A 17,787-nucleotide genomic window follows, 5' to 3' on the forward strand; every position below is an offset into this window, starting at 1 on the left:
GTCAGTGTCCCTTTGCCTGCTTTTCTGGCACATTTGCTGTTCTCTTTTATTATGGCCCTGCAGCCGGCAACAAAAGATAAATAGCATTTTCTGTGGAGCCAGTAGGAGCAGGAGTGCTCCCTCCACCTCCACTGTCGTGGTGATCGGCCCCTTTTGCCCGATCCAACCACCACCAGCAGCCCCCCCTCCCCTCCCCTCACCGCTCCTGGAACTTAACCGAGTGCTGCTGTGGGCCAAAATTCAATTTTCTCGTGTCTCCCCAAGCAGCTCATCCCAAATATGTAGATGAGGCCTAATTTCAGGCCAGCCTCGGGCCTCTCTGTTCGCACCCAGACTAATTTCTACCCAAGTGTCTCTATCAATAATTTTCCCTTTCTCAGTTTGTCTTTATAGATCGTTATCCTGTTCCTTTCCTGAACATTTTAAAATGTTTTTTGCTTCTTCCTAAGACTTGATTATTTGAGTTATCCACGCAGGTTTTATTCTTTTGTTGATCACTTACTTAAGGGATAAATTGCTTTTCTAGTTTAAAAAAACCTTTAAAATGTTCCCATTTTCTTCCACATGCAGTTCTCTAAATATTTCCTCCTATTTTAATGTTTTTGTGTATTCCCTTATACACGCAAGGTTAGTTCATCTAGAATTTAGCTACTTAACAGGCTTCCTTTTATGTTCTGTCCTCGTCGTGACTATGGCCACTAGATCCCAGATGTTCCCTGATTACTATCTGAGTTATCACTCCCTCTTTAATACCAAATCCGATACTGCTGTCCCCTTGTAGGTTTTATCACAAATAATTTTCAAATGAGTCTCACATAACTTCAATAAATCCTGGCTCACAAGCAAATTGTCCCTGCTGTATTGCTGGAAAGAATGAAATTCCTGTGATCACAACTTAGAACTTAGCACTCATCTATTTTGTAACCTCTATAGCAGTATACTCATCTCCTCTGGTAGGCTATAGCATATTCATATCACTAACATTTCCCCTTTGCAGTTTTTTAAATCCAACCCCACACACACACACAGTAGCATTTTCAATGTCATCTTTTGCCATTACCGATAAATAGTCCCTAACCATCATTCCTTTTCAGTCCTTCCAAAGCGCTCTCAACCCTGCATCTTTCTTCGCTCCTGTGAAGCGCCTTGGGACATTTTATTACATTAAAGTGGCTATATAAATGCAACTTGTTGTTCTTTAGCCACATTTCAATTATTCCTATAGTATCAATTTGCTGCCTACAAACCATGTGTTGGTCCTTGCATTCATATAATCCCAACTTAAGTCATCCTTTATAATTCTTAGTCTATATCCCCCAGTTTCCTTAGCTGGTGGTCTGGTCTGTTTTTGCCCTCCTCCCATGTTATTAGTTTTAAAGCCTTTCCCACTGCCTTATTTATCCTTCTTGTTAGGATATAGGCACCACCTTGGTTCATTTGAAGGCTGTCCTATCTGTACAGTCTTCCATTGCCTTGTAGTCCTATAGCCCCAGAAAAGTAAAACCAGTCTTCCTACACCATGTCTCAAGCCATGTTTAACCTGCCTTATCAGTCTCTCCCTAACTAGTCCAGCAAGTTGCATGAGAAGCAATCCTGAGATTACTATCCTGGATGCCATTCTCCTTAGTTCTCCTCAGCGAGTTATTATGATCTGGAATGCATTGCCTGAAATGGTGGTGGAAGCAGATTCAATAATAACTTTCAAAAGGGAACTGGATAAATACTTAATGGGGTAAAATTTCTGGGCTATGGGAAAAGAGCAGGGGAGTGGAACTGATTGGATAGTTCTTTCAAAGAGCTGGCACAGGCACGATGGGCCAAATGGCCTCCCTTCTGTGTTGTATCAGTCTAAGAATCTGTGATTTGTCTTTCTCCTTGCTCATGGAATTCCCTTCCAGAGATTACCTCTTCCTTCCTACATGAACTTTGAACACTGGCTGCTTACCCTCCCTAACTCTGAGCTCTCTCTAATCATGGTTCAGAAAAATGCCATCTTTGAGTAAAATTCTGTCGTAGAGATACAACTGTTAGTGGCGTGAACAATCTATATTAATTGTTCACATCAGATCTCATTCTATTTCCCTGTTTCAAAACAGTGCAGGTCTCTGTCTGAATGCTCAAAGTAGCTTTTAGAACATTAAAACCAATATACAATCCAGTCGTAAATTCAAGCAGTTCATATAAAATGGGCCTTGCTTGGCGTTAAGCCAAAACCTTTAACAACAGATTTTTATTTTTAGGAACGGAGTGACTGCTGCCAACGAACCGGAAACTGCGCAGAAACGTTCTGCGCAGAAATCTGTGGTGGTTTAAGTATGAATGTATAATAATATAGTCATACCGCATGCCTAAATCTATGGAGCTATGGGTTGGTTTAATAATGTATAATAATAGATGGGGTTGGTTTAAGTATTAGTGTATGATATTTTCGCGGGGGGAGGGTTGCGGAGATTTATTTGTATGGTTCTCAAGCGAAGGAAAAGGAGAATAAAATTAATAAAAATTGACGTTTACCGTGTTTGGCTGGCGCAGATTTTCTTTTCCTGTTGCGGCTCTGTTCGGCAGTAGCGATCTCTTTCCACCACCCCCTCCCCTCCTTTCTCTCTGGAAATGTTTTCTTTGTAATGGCGACGATATTTTCTTTTCATGAGCGAACAACCGGAAAAACACTGGTCCGGATTTTCCGACCCCCACGGGTGCGTACGAGGTGTGTACGCACCCGTAGGGGCTGCGCAAGTACCGGGTTTAGGCATGCGAAGTGCATGCGCTGAGCCCAGCACTTGCGATTTGTCAAGAATCCTCTTGACAGATCATCTGCCTGCCCTGGAGAAGGGCCTCCGCAGGCAGGGAGTTCCGCTTTCTGCACAACTTTTGCCCGCTGAAAACCTTCAAAAATCTTTTACCAGCATAAGAGTTTAAAAAAATTAAAAGGTATATTTTTTCCACTCATTTATAATTAAAAAAAATACTTTTCAAAAAGGTAAGTTTATTTTTAGCCCCATAAAAAACTTTTGTTTCCCCAAAAAATTTAATTTGGGTTTAAAATATTTAATTTAATGTAATTTTAACTAATTTTAAATATGTGATGTTTTAAAACAAAAATTATTTAATGTTTAACTGTGTTTTTAAATGTGATCCCCATTCATATTTTTGACAGATCTGTGTGTACGGACCTGTCAAAAATGTGAAGGGGATTCCCTTCTTTGATTGGATCCCCATGGCCCGCGTGATCCCAGCGACGTTTGCAAACCGCACATGTCCCTGGGATACCTGGGCCCTGCTCATTTTGTAGAGCCAAGGCCCAGGATTGGAAGTTTCGGGACCTACGGAGCCAGCAGCTAAGTGCGTAGCTTTTTTCCGATCGGAGGCATCCGCCCACAGGAAGCCTCCGATCGGAAATTCAGGCCCACTGAAACTGCGCATGCACAACTCCTTCAACTTCGTCGGCAGCAGTCGCGTCCTATTAGAAATGAAGTCATCCTCGGTTCCGAGGGACTGCCTAAGAAGAAGCTTAGAAATGACGTGAAAGTATTATAAATGGCTTTTTGTTTCTCAAATCAAAACACTTTCGACGCAAAGGTAAAAGGCATGTGGGAAATATAGGAAAATTACAGCACAAAATCCCTAAATATAATGGTTTTGGTACCTAAAATATAAAGATGGGAAAGGTATGCTGAAGCTTTGCAGCAGCATAAACATGAGATATATGCACAGGTACTAAGTGTTTGACATATAACTTTTGAATGATAAGTTACAGGCTTCCCAACTATTTGGGCATTGCCCTGAAATGAGATTGGTTGCAGAAAACTAAATTTCTTTTGCTCTAACAAAGCTGGGTAATTTGCACCTGCTGTGCTTCTGCCTTCGCTTGGTTTCCATATTTAATGAGTTGTTAGCGCAAAGGATGGTAATGTGGAAACTGCTCATTTTCTCACTTAATTGCTGTCTGATTTTCTCCCTGATATGCTATTTTGTATCATTAGCAAAGGATCGCCCTCGCTGAGTGAACAGGTGTTATCTCTCAACCAGTTCATCCATTTTAACAAAACGCAGGGTGAAGAGTAGTTCATGTAAATTAATGAAGTGATACTTGATTTATGCCACCAATTTTGCACATAAGATGAGTACTTATTTTTTTCCCTTTAGAGTTTAAGGTTTAGAATCTAGAATCATACAGCACAGAAGGAGGCCATTCAGTCCATCATGTCTGTGCTGGCTCATTGAACAAGCTATCCAATTAGTCCTACTCCCCTGCTCTTTTCCCATAGCCTTGCAATTCTTTTCAAGTATATATCCAATTCTCTTTTAAAAGTTGTTAATGAATCTGCTTCCACCAACCTTTCAGGCAGTTTATTTGAGTTCGATAGCAAAATACTGTAGATGCTGGAAATCCGAAATAACAACAGAAAATGCTGGAAAAACTTGGGCCTAGAAATTGAGTGGGCTTTACGCCCATTTTGCGGCGCTAGAGGTCATTGCGCTGGACTTACAGCCGGTTCAGAAATTCCCTGGGGCCCTACCATCGGCGGTAGACCGGTTGCGCTGCGCCGGCACCGATGACGTCATCGGTGTGCGCAGCGTCCCGGTTGCCGTGGTGACGGGCCCCAGCGCCGAAATTGAGTTGCGGCCGCCTCGCCCGTGGCAGCCGCAACTAAGACTCTGGCAACCGAGTCTTACAGGAGTTTGCGCCGGCGCATTAAGGTCGCGCGGCGGCCGGCCGCCTGCCCGCACCTCCCTCCCCGGACTCCTCCACCCCCCCCCGCGGAACAGATGCTTCTGGGCTGCGAGCCCGGCACTTCCCCGAGGTGCCGGGCTCATTTTGTGAAGATTTTACCGGCCAGCGGGCGGGTGCAGGCAGCTCCTCCTTAGCTGAAGGAGGAGGCCTGCACTTCCCGAGCCTGCCGCACCGCATCGGGCGCCGCAGCGCCGGAATAGCGCCGCAATGCGGCAGGTAGCGCCCATTTTCAGGCGCAAACACCCTTCAGTAGCGCCGGCAGCCGTTTGGGCGCGGCGCTACTGAATGTTTGGCGCGCGCAGGGGGACTTAGCGCCGGCGCTAACTTTCCGGCGCTAAAGCCCTGGCGCGGCGCCAACTGAATTTCTAGGCCTTGGTCTTGACAAAGGATTTACCCAAAACGTTGACTCTATTTTCTCTCCATGGATGTTGCCTGGCCTGCTGAGTTTTTCCAGTTTATTTGAGTTGCCTGTTTACCGAGATATTCGCTGGATTGAAAATCTAATCCAGATCTCACCAGGTCTTGTTAGACAACCCTCAAACATTGTGATGTTCCCTCTCAGTTTTCAGCCTGCAGCTGCATAATAATTTTTAATTAAGATGTAGCATCTAAGTTGATGGCAGGCTAGAATGATAAAAAGTTCTCATAGATTGATAGAATTTATGTTAGGTGATGTGTACATTCACTAATGTGAGGGATACATTATCAGGTCTGTTATTAATAATTGGGGTCACAGCAAAAGTAAGCTGAACTTGTGATGGGATGTGGCACATGTGAGTTAAATGTATGAGCTACAGACTTTTGTTGCTGGCGTCATTAGGGTTGCCAACCCTCCAGGAATGTCCTGGAGTCTCCAGGAATTGAAGGTTAATCTCCAGGACACTCCTGCAAGCAACCCAGGAAAAACATCGTAGGGCTATTAAACAAAACTTGTGTTTCTTTCATTTTCTTTGAACACTTATTTATTAGTTATAAAAATATTGGCGATGGGGAAAAAAGGCTGTTTCACTAACAGTTAAGATTAATCCAAATGGGTAACAAAGAAGTGTGTGTTTCCTCTCCAATTGGCATGGGAAGGTGGTGGCATCTGGAGGATGGACCAATGGCAGGAGTGGGGGGGGATGGGTGGTTCTAGGCAGGAGGTCATATGACAAAACCTCCTGGAATACATCCAACCAGAGTTGGCAACCCTAGGTGTCATGCAGTATGACAGCAACTAAGTATAAAGAAGCTTTAATCTGTGAGGAGACTCAGGTGGAATCTCGTAAAATTAGTTGAAAGCAGTTGGCTACCCGAGTAAGTCCCCCCCACCGCCAATTCCCCATTTACATGCTGCCTCTCAATGCCATCATCTGAAGACATGATGTCAGGTTACACATGTACACTAATGACACCCAGCTCTACCTCGCCACCATTTCTCTCAACCCATCTACTGTCTATGTGCTGTCAGCCTGCTTGTTCAACATCCATTCCTGGATGAGCCAGAAGTTCCTCCAATTAAACATTAGGAAGATTGAAGCAATTGTCTTCGGCCCCCATCACAAACTCTGTACCCTAGCCATCCATTCCATCCACCTCCCTGGCCACTTTCTCAGATTGAAGCTGACTGTTCAAAACTTTGGTGTTCTATTTAACCCTGAGCCGAGCTTCCAAATCCATATCCTCTCCATCACAAGGACCTCCTACTTCCACCTTGGAAACATCACCCATCTCCACCCCTGCCTCAGCCCATCTGCTGCTAAAACCCTGATCCATGCTTTTGTAACCTCCAGACCGAACTATTCCATTGCTCTCCTGGCCGGCCCCCACTCATCGACTGTCCATAAACTTGAGGTCATCCAAAACTCTGTTCCCTATATCCTAACCCACACCAAGTCCAGTACACATCACCCCTGTGCTCGCTGACCAAAGTTGGGTATAATACTGGAGAGCTATTCTTGCCCACGGAACAAGCCGAGATAATGAGTGTCTAGAATGGGCTATTGGACTGTGCTAGCTATCACAGCTGTGTCTGATCCTGCCCTCAACATGCATGAACATATGAACATTTTCAGCAGGAACTGTGGAATAGTTATCAGGCCTGGGAAGTCAGGCTGATATTTTCTTCTCCTCCTAAATTGATGCTAAGACCAATTGTGATTTCATTTCTGTTCCAATTAAGATCACGTAACTCAACACAGATGAGGGATTAAACTTGGGAACTTCACTAATCCAGTGGGTACTGTGACCCATGACTTTTTCTACACTTTTCATAGGCACTGTTTGATACTTCAAGCCAAGTACCACAAACCAGGCGAACAAATAGCAAAATACTGCAGATGCTGGAAATCTGAAATAAAAACAGAAAATGCTGGAAAGATTCAGCAGGACAGGTAGCACGGGTGGAGAGAGGAAAGTAGGGTTAAGGTTGCAGGTTGATGATCTTTTGTTAGAACTGGGAGATGTTGTCGATGAGAGTTTGTGAGAAACAGAGCCAGGGAAAAGGTGGTGGGGGGGAAAAAAGGTCTGTGATTCGCCGGAGGACAAGGGATTATTAATTAACAGCAGTGATAATGGTGTGACAAAAGGAGGCAATAATGGGAGAAATTAGAGGAATAAAAGATGTACTTGTATCTGAGACCCAGATGATATGTAAATGAACACAGCAGAATAGCACATGGGGAGGGAAGCATGGGAATTCTGTCAAAGCGGAGATAGCTCTAGTGGCCCAGGAGTGTGGATGAAGATAAAGGTAAGTGGCATTAGTGGTGCAGACCACCCCACTGGCCGTGCACCATTCGGGGATCCCCATCCCAAACACCAGCCTACAACCTTCCCCATTCTGGAAGCGCTGGTGCACCAATCCTACATTAGCAGCACCCGCTGTCCGAGAGAAAATGGAAGCTGTGTTAAGATCTGAAGTTGTTAAAGTCAATTTTAAGACCAGAGGGCCGTAAAGTTCGGTTCAATTCACAACTCCTCAGCTAATGAAGCAGTCCATGCCCGCATACAACAAGACTTGGATGACATTAGGCTTGGGCTGATAAGTTGCAAGTAACATTTGCACAAGTGCCAGATAATGACTATCTCCAACAAGAGAGCATCTAACCACCGCCCTTTGATATTCAACGGCATTACCATCGCCAAATCCCCCACCATCAACATTCTGTAGGTCACCATTGACCAGCAACTTAACCTGAACAGCCACATAAATACTGTGGCTATAAGAGCGGGTCAGAGGCTGGGTATTCTGCAGCGAATGTCTCACCCCCTGACTCCCCATAGCCTTTCCGCCATCTACAAGACACAAGTCAGGAGTGTGATGGAATGCTCTCCACTTGCCTGGTTGAGTGCAGCTTCAACAACACTCAAGAAGCTCGACACCATCCAGGACAAAGCAGATCGCTTGATTGACACCCCATCCACCACGTTAAACATTCACTCCTTCCACCACCAGCGCACCATGGCTGCAGTGTGTACTATCTACAAGATGCACTGCAGCAACTCGCCAAGGTTTCTTCGACAGCACCTGCCAAACCCACGACCTCTACCACCTAGAAGGACAAGGGCAGCAGGCACATGGGAACACTACCATACCATCACCTCCAAGTTCCCCTCCAAGTCACACACCATCTTGACTTGGAAATATATCGCCGTTCCTTCATCGTCGCTGGGTCAAAATCCTGAAACGTCCTACCTAACAGCACTGTGGGAGTACCTTCACCACGTGGACTGCAACGGCTCAAGAAAGGGGCTCACCAACGCTTTTTCAAGGGCAACTAGGGATGGGCAATAAATGCTGGCCTTGCCAGCGACACCCACAATCCAGGAACAAATAAAAATAAAAGTACCTCGTAGAAAGATGAGGTGCTGTTCCTCTGGCCACAAACAAAGAGACATACCTCAAACTTCCATAACGGCAGTGACACGGTACAATGTATACTGTATTATACTGAATTATCCATTGTCTTAATCAAAGCTAGTTATTATGTTACCTTGATGCTTTGTGATTGGAACTTTCATATCATCTTTTACATTTGGCCCCAAATTCCTCTTTTTATAATAGATAGCAGAATACCTGTTTTCCTTCATAATGAAATAGCCAAAATTGAAGGCTATGAAATGTGAGGTTTATCGGAATGTGCTATCATTAATAATTGGAAAAAAACATTATCTCCCCATTTTTGCTAAGAAGATTTCACCCACACATCATTCACCCAAATCTTGGTCCTGACATGGTCCAATATGAAGCAGTGTCATTTTCCAAACTTATGGAAACTTGCAAACAAATATGAAGCATTGAAAAAGTACTTCAAAAGTATTGTTTCAATGGATTATAAATGACAATACAAATTCACCTTTCCTGCTTAACACTATCTCACAAAAATACACACATATTTACCTAGTCAATACTGGAATAGTCAATGTGAGACTCCTCACGTTTAAAAAAATGTATTCAACATTCAGCAATTACTATGTATATATTTTAAGTTAGCATGTAGTGTTTTATGCACCATTACCTTCTGTTTTACAGCTGTGGTTATAAGTTTTTTTGTAGTTCTTTCCACATGCACACAAGTATGACCCCTTAGTGTTATTGCAGTAATGTGAGCAAGTTCCAAACTGAAGGCACTCATTAATATCTGTAAAGAATCAAAGCAGGTGTTGTTAAATATGAGAGGTCATTTTGTATTATATAAACATCAATGATTTTGAAATGACTTCTTCAGTTACTGCTGGGAACTTTTAAAATTCTTGCATCTAATTTAGTTCAGTTTTGAAATGTCAGCTTTAAAAATACGAGACATGACAAACTGGAACAGTAAAATTATGTTTGTGTCATTTTCCAGTCATCCATTTGCTCCTGACTGCTACATGTTACCATTAATTCCTACTGTTTTTACATGCTCATAAGTACTTTAAACGCAAGTCCATGGAAGCAGTGAAAATGTTCAAAAGGTGAGGTGTTTATAAAATTAAAATATTTACTATTACTGTACTTTAAATGGCTTCTTTTGTAAATTGGTCATCAAGGTAAGTTATATTAGCATTTCCTATCCAGTCTCAGCATCAAACGCTCCCAAGATATATAAAGCATGGACTCATTGTGGAGTTCCTTCTGCACTACTCCAGCAACATGCCTAAAGCCCAACCCAAGGAGACGGCATCTCTTGCACTGGAGTTACATTTGTATTTTGGACACTAACCTGAGTAGGTTGCTAATCTCATTCTAGTTCGTGCATGCAGGTTTGTTTTATGGGTTACAGTTACAATGAAGGCTACCTAAACTTACTTTACATAGGATTTTCCAGCTAACAAAGCTGAAGAGACTTGTTTTCAAACCCAGGTCCCAAAGGTGAAAGGACAAAGTTCTGACCCACTCTGTCACCTAGTACTTCACGATATTTTAGATTACATTTTATAACATTAATAAAATGAAATGCCTGTTTTTTAAAATTAATTTTAATGAAAAAGATGAGAATAAAAGCGGTATTTTGTTACCTTATACTTTCTTCTACCTTTCGCTAGTAATTGGATAAGGCTGGAATTGCAGGCACAAAATTTCTGAAGTATTCATTTTAAGACTTTACACAACAGCATGTATGCAAAAACTACATTTAAGAAACAAAAATTCTTCTGAAGTCAGGTCCTATATCATAAAGAACTAGATAATTACCTTCACACTGCTTTGAGGCTTTGTTTCTTTGAAAACCAGGCCGACACTCACAGAAAAGTGAAAACATTGTCCTATTGCAATAGGCATCATTCCCACAAGGATTTATTTCATCTTCGCAATTAAATTCATTATAATCTGAGAAAGAAAGCAAAAAAACTATAAATCACATACAAAAACAGAAGAGGATGGAAACACACAGCAAGTCAGTCTGCACCTGTGGAGAGAACAGACAAGTTTACGTTTCAGATATATTACTTTATCAGAATTGGAAAAATAACAAATGAACATGCATTTAAATTGAATCTAAACAAAGGGAAGGAAGTAAAGAAAAAAAACACATAAGGAGGAAATAGTACGAGTAAAATGACCTATAATGTGTTTAAAAGAAAATCAGGGAGATGGTTAGGTGGCAGAGATGATATTTACATAAAATTATGGGAAGAAGCATAATAAAAGTAATTGACCTGTGGAACAGAATTCTGGAAGCAATAATGAGGAAGAGCGCCTTACAGTTCTTCAAGAAGACATTAGACACATTCTTGAAAAACTATGAAATCACGGCAGAAGGAAGCCATGATCTTAGGTAATAACCAACAGGTCGGAGCCTCTTGGGGCTTGAGCAGGACTGGAGAGGAATTTTTGACAGGGGTTTTCTGACTTGGCTATGGGTATCTTTTTTTGCTTCTTGCGGGAGGTGGGGGGAAGGGTGGGAATACAGGACTGAATCCGATAAGAAGTGAGGTGACTGCATACAGAACTTAAAGTCTTTTCTTGTCCTGAGTACATGACATGAAATGACATAACATATCAAAGACATGAGAGATAAAGAATGGCTTTGTGTAGGGGTAAATCAGGTCTCAAATGGAAACAAGAGAAACTGGCAAAACAGAGCAGGGTTCAGTAGCTACAAGAGAAGAAAAACTGGCCAATACCAGAGGTCTAAATTATTCATTTCTTTCAGTTCTGAGCAAGGGTTACACCCAGAACATTAATGTAAGTCAGCATCGGTTTTCCCCACAAACGGTGACTGATCATTTTCCAGCATTTTCTGTTTCTTCCCTTGAAAAATACAACTTGCTTCCAACTTTGGGTTTATGCCTCCTAGTCAAAATGTTTCCCATAGTTCACTTATGTCCTAAGTGATCCAAGTAATGTTTAGCTAAGTGGGAGTGCAATTATATAAGCATTGTACTCATGCCATAAACTTCCTGGTACTTCTGAATGCAAGAAAACGCAAAATGAAAAAAAAACTAACTTGTAATGGTCTCATGACGGCATATTTTAGAAGCAGCTCATCAACTTATGCCACTATACCCTATTAATAGCAAATAGTTGATAGCAATCATAGAAATATATAGCTCACAAGGAAGCCATTCGGCCCATCATGTCTGTGCATAATTATGCCAATTTCAGTATCAGACTCAAAGGACACATTTATGAATATGCATGAACTAAATCAGCAGAGCCAAATGTCACTCACTGGAAGCAACATTCATTTTAATTAAAATTGTAATCTATTTTCATCTATGCCACTCTTAAAAATAAATATAGCTCATATCTTTAAATCAGCTTGCAAACTGTGTTACCCCTAAAATTTTCACGTTGTCAATTCACTTAATCTGGATGATAGGCCTGTTCTGTATTGCTTGCAGTACAATTAAGTGGAACTCCTGAAGTTACGAGAATGTACTGAACTTTATCATGTACATGGGTTTAGGAATGTCATAAATCGGGCATTAAATGTGGCTATGGACAGAATACACCTGCAAAATAGCCCAGAAAAAAAAATTGCCTCTTAAAACCAAAAGGAATTATATTAAGTTTAGCCTGAAGAAAAGACCACACTGGTAAAAAAAAATTACTGACCTTAACACTTATAATAATATACTGAAGTGATTGAGACAGTTGAAATCTTGGTATAGTGATGGCAATTAAAACATATGTAAGTATCTGTCAGTCCTTTATCTGATCCTTGTTTTGAAACAGGAGAAGAACTTGACTAGGATTCAGAGCATAGATCAGATCACACAAATACATTTATAACCTGCCAGAAGTCAAGCAGTGCCAACTCCATTAAGTTGGACTTTTTTTTAATAAACTTCCTGATGGAATTATTAATATGTATGCATTTTATCAAGTGAACATGAAAAGAACAGCAAAGAGGACAGCCAAAGCAATTCTGCCACAAACACATCGATAAAACTGTCAAGCTTTCTCTGAAGGAGATCCACAAAGCTACACAAAGCAGAAGGCAATAGGATAATGTCCTCTAGCATTGCAGATCCGCGACATTTAACTTTTATATAATAACAAAATACAAGGAATTATATTTGCACTAAAATATTTTAATCAAGACTTACTTCTAGTACAGTCTTGTTCATCAGACCCACCATCAGCACAATCATTGAACATGTCACATTGTAGCTCCACAGGAATGCACTTCCCATTGCTGCATGTAAACTCATCCTTCCCACATGGCCTCTGAATTTGCTTACCTATTAGTTAAGTAGACAGAGTGACTGATGGTGCATGATATAAAAATGTCAACGGTTATAACACAGACACACAAACTGAAGGTTATTCGATAAAGTTGGTAATGTGTAGTTCACAATAGTTAGTTGTAAAATATCCATTCATGACTGAAACTGGTGATAACAAACACAGTGGAATTTATGGCCTAGAAATTAGTCTGGGCCTATCAGGCTGTGGAGGCAATGACGTCTGAACCAAGAGGCTCGAGGAGCGATGGAAATTGGTACTCGGTCCTCAGCTGAATAATTGGGGCGAGCTGCCACCACTTGTTTGCGCCTCCACAGGCAGCTCGCCTAATGGGAGACGTCAATTTTAAGCCATTTGTCTCACTGGCAGCAGCCTTCACCTAAGTCCCAGGAATGGGGGGGGGGGGGGGGGGGCGGGGATTGGAGCAGACTACAGTGGTGGTGGGGGGGGGGGGTGGTGAAAGGCGATTGTGACTCCGGTAGAGTCAGGGGATCTCTCCTGCTCCTCCTAGCTCCACAGAAAGGTGCTTCTTAATTAAAAAATAGTTTAAAACAATACCTTTGATCAGCAGCCATGGGGCTACTAAAGGATCAGCGATTCATTTGTCAAAGGTTTCCTTTAACAGATGTTAGGCCCTTAATTTACATATAAAACAGGCACTAGGATCCTTGTATATGTCTAAATATTGGGCCCCATGAATTGGACAATTTGACCAACCTGCGCAGATTGGGCACAGGCCATCCTACTGTGAAATTGGTATGCTTTGTGTCCATTTTACATCCGTGAAATGGGGCAAAGCATACCAGTTTCTACCCCTATGTATTCAAAATGGTAAGCCCCATCTTACTGGTTATATTTTCTTGTGAGCTTGAAAATGTAGTGATACTAATATATTCTGATTCCTCTATTATGAAATTAGACAGGGCACTAAGTCAGCAGTACAACATTAATTCATTCACTACAGGCTACCAGCAGATGTCACATGCTTTAGCTCACATCCCCTTGGCACAGCTGTAATAATTATATCAGCTGGTGTTATCCATGGTCAGGGACTGCTGTGTAAATGATGTAATTGTTAATAAAGAAGAATTTAGCACAGTTATATTCGCAAACCACAGTAAATAAGCAATAATGGAACCTATTTGGCACGGCCAATGCTTCCACACCGAGGGTAAATGCAATTCTTTCAGACAAGTCTCACAAAATCACAATCAGTTGCCTCTGCCAAGAAGCCTAGTCTTGTGCTCGAAAAGATACATTTTCCCAAGTGATTTTACAGTCTACCAACTTATTTGCCATCAGATTAGACCACTGAGGTCTTGTAATTTGTGACAACTGATTTCATTATTTATAGTGACAGAATTCAACAAGTTCTGCACTTAATGTTCTTTTGGGTGATTTAGCATTACTATATTAGGCTTCTAAAGTAAACATATCCATGCCATGTACTGTACTTTTAAACAACAAAGGTGTATGTCAGATAGTAACCACTGGTCCAATGAAATCTTAATATTTCAATCACATAAAAATGTCCATAATGAAAATTCTTAACATTTCTCAAGAATCTTGTAAATTTGAAGATAGTTGAAGAAAAATATTATGCCTGTTTCCATTATTTCACACTATTCCTCTTCATATACTTAAATTAAAACAGGAGAATACTGTTTAATTAGATATCTTTTAACTGTAGTTGCAAATGTTTACTCTGCTAAATGTCAACTTGGTTCAGTGGTAGCACTCTTGCCTCTAAGTCAGAAGGACATGGGATAAAGCCCTATTCCAGGGACTTGAGAAAATCTAACACTTCAGTACAGTGCCGAGGGAATGCTGCATTGTCAGGGGTGTTGTGGTCTTTCATATAAGATGTTAAGCTGCGGCTCCGTCTGCCCGTTTAGGTGGATGTAGAAGGTGCACTGGGAGAATTCTCCTGCTGTTGTTCAAATAGTGCCCTGGCCAACATTTATCCCTCAATCAACAATTTCAAAAACAGATTAAGTGGTCATTGATCTTACTGCTGTTTGAGGCACCTGTGCGTAAATTGCCTACCATGTTTGTTTACAAAAGAACAGCAACTGCATTTAAAGAAAAACAATTCATTAACTGTAAAGCATTTGGGGACCCTGTGAACATGATAAGCACTGCATAAGTGTAAGTTCTTTCATTCTTCTTAATGTTGTTGCATCTTGATATCACACCATAAATGTTGATTCACAATTCACAACATAATTGATACATGATTCATTCTTTAAAATATGTGAACTGTTATCTTTGCAGCTTAACATATTAGTATTTAGAATATTAATAACACTATCTAAATAAAATGGATGCACGTACCACAGTCCACTTCATCAGAGTTGTCACCACAGTTATTCATTTCATCACAAACTCGCTCAGGCCGTAGGCACACTCTTCCATTTTTGCATCTGAATGATCTTGTGGGTGGACACTGAAATTTTACTTTTTAAAACAAAATACAGAAAGTAACCTTTTGAAACTTATAATGGATCTTCAGTAGTATTTAAAAGTCTTTCATATATCCGTACTTCCTGTGAGTGTCACACTTATTTCCTGTAACATTTCCCTGCCTTTCTTATTGCCATAACACCTGCCTATTCTGATTAAACTTAGCTATTTAATTTAATTACCTTAGATTGAGTTCTCTAAACTTGGTCTCTAAGGTAGATGTTGCCTTTTCTTACTTACCTCTGAAACTTCTCAGTTGTACTCCAAGATTCAACAACAACTTGTATTTATATAGTGCCTTTAACATAGTAAAACTTCCCAAGGTGCTTCACAGGAGTATTATAAGACAAACAATTTGACACCAAGCCACATAAGGACAAATTAGGGCAGATGGCCAAAAGCTTGGTCAAAGAGGTAGGTTTTAAGGATGGTCCTAATGGAGGGAAGAGAGGTAGAGAGGCCGAGAGATTTAGGGAGGGAATTCCAGAGCTTAGGAACTAGGCAACAGAAGGCACGGCCACCAATGGTTGAGCGATTATAATCAGGGATGCTCAAGAGGCCAGAATTGGAGAAGTGCAGATTTCTCGGGGGGGTGGGGGGGTGGTTGTGGGGCTGGAGGAGCTTACAGAGATAGGAAGGAGTGAGGCCATGGAGGGATTTAAAAATAAGGATGAGGATGTTGAAATCGAGAATCGAGGCGTTGTTTAACCGGGAGCCAATGTAGGTCAACGAGCACAGGGGTGATGGGTGAACGGAACTTGGTGCGAGTTAGGACATGAGCAGCTGAGTTACATAGAAACATAGAAGCTAGGAGCAGGAGTAGGCCATTCGGCCCCTCGAGCCTGCTCCGCCATTCAATGCGATCATGGCTGATCATCCAAATTCAGTACCCGACCCCTGCTTTCTCCCCATACCCCTTGATCCCTTTAGCCTTAAGAAATATATCCAACTCCTTCTTGAATGTATTTAATGTATTGGCCTCTACTGCCTTCTGTGGTAGAGAATTCCAAAGGTTCTCCACTCTCTGGGTGAAGAAATTCTTCCTCATTTCTGTCCTAATAGGCCTACCCCTTATCCTTAGACTGTGACCCCTGGTTCTGGACTCCCCGACCATCGGGAACATCCTTGCTGCAATAAGTCTGTCCAGTCCTGTCAGAATTTTATAAGTTTCAATGAGATTCCCTCTCATTCTTCTAAACTCCAGCGACTACAAGCCCAATCGACCCAATCTCTCAACATACGTCATTCCTGCCATCCCAGGTGTCAGCCTGGTGAATCTTCGCTGAACTCCTTCCATGGCAAGAACATCCTTCCTCAGATAAGGCGATCAAAACTGCACACAATACTCAAGATGTGGTCTCACCAAGGCCCTGTACAACTGCAGCAAGACATCCTTGTTCCTGTACTCAAACCCTCTCGCTACGAAGGACAACATACCATTTGCCTTCTTAACCGCCTGCTGCACCTGCATGCTTACCTTCAGCGACTGGTGCGCAAGGACACCCAGGTCTCGTTGCACTTCCCCTTCTCCCAATCTATTGCCATTCAGATAATAATCTGCCTTCCTGTTTTTGCCACCAAAGTGGATAACCTCACATTTATCCACGTTATATTGCATCTGCCATGCTTCTGCCCAATCACCCAACCTGTCCAAATCATCCTGTAGTTTCTCGGCTTCCTCCTCACAGCACACATGCCCACCCAGCTTTGTGTCGCCTGCAAATTTGGAGATATTACATCTAGTTCCCTTGTCTAGATCATTAATATATATTGTGAATAGCTGGGGTCCAAGGACCGATCCCTGCGGTACCCCACTAGTCACTGCCTGCCACTCGAAAAAAGACCCGTTTATTCCACCTCTTTGCTTTCTGTCTGCCAACCAGTTCTCTATCCAAGTCAATACCTTGCCCCCAATCCCATGTGCCTTAACTTTACACGCTAATCTCTTATGCGGGACCTTATCGAAAGCCTTCTGAAAGTCCAAATACACCACATCCACTGGTTCTCCCTTATCTATATTACCAGTTACATCCTCAAAAGATTCCAGTAGATTAGTCAAGCACGATTTACCTTTTGTAAATCCATGTTGACTTTGTCCGATCCTGTCACTGTTTTCCAAGTGCTCTGCTATTACGTCTTTTGTAATGGACTCTAGCATTTTCCCCACTACCGATATCAGGTCTGTAATTCCCCGTTTTCTCTCTACCACCTTTTTTGAATAGTGGGGTAACATTAGCTACCCTCCAATCCATGGGTACTGTTCCAGATTCCATCGAATGTTGGAAGATGATCAGCAAAGTTTTGGATGACCTCAAGTTTACGTAAGGTAGACGTGTGAGGCCAGCCAGAAGTGCGTTGGAATAGTCAAGTCTAGAGGTAACAAAAGCATGGATGAGGGTTTCAGCAGCAGATGAGCTGACACAAGGACAGAGAT

General features: G+C 41.9%; 1 protein-coding gene across 1 annotated transcript in view; it reads right to left on the bottom strand.

Annotated features, from left to right (window-relative positions):
• Window positions 1-17,787, bottom strand: part of LOC147120556 (low-density lipoprotein receptor-related protein 1-like) — a 2,135,446-nt gene that overhangs the window by 120,914 nt on the left and 1,996,745 nt on the right. The window contains exons 72-75 of the mRNA XM_085986655.1: window positions 15,225-15,347; window positions 12,752-12,886; window positions 10,392-10,526; window positions 9,235-9,357 (exon numbers count right to left, since the gene is read on the bottom strand). Of these exons, the coding sequence (XP_085842781.1) occupies window positions 9,235-9,357; window positions 10,392-10,526; window positions 12,752-12,886; window positions 15,225-15,347 (516 nt within the window). The remainder of the gene's footprint in view (window positions 1-9,234; window positions 9,358-10,391; window positions 10,527-12,751; window positions 12,887-15,224; window positions 15,348-17,787) is intronic.

This window comes from Somniosus microcephalus, chromosome 4 (genome assembly GCF_052327205.1).
Source record: "Somniosus microcephalus isolate GS21.2 chromosome 4, FLI_Smic_1.0, whole genome shotgun sequence".
NCBI lineage: Eukaryota > Metazoa > Chordata > Chondrichthyes > Squaliformes > Somniosidae > Somniosus > Somniosus microcephalus.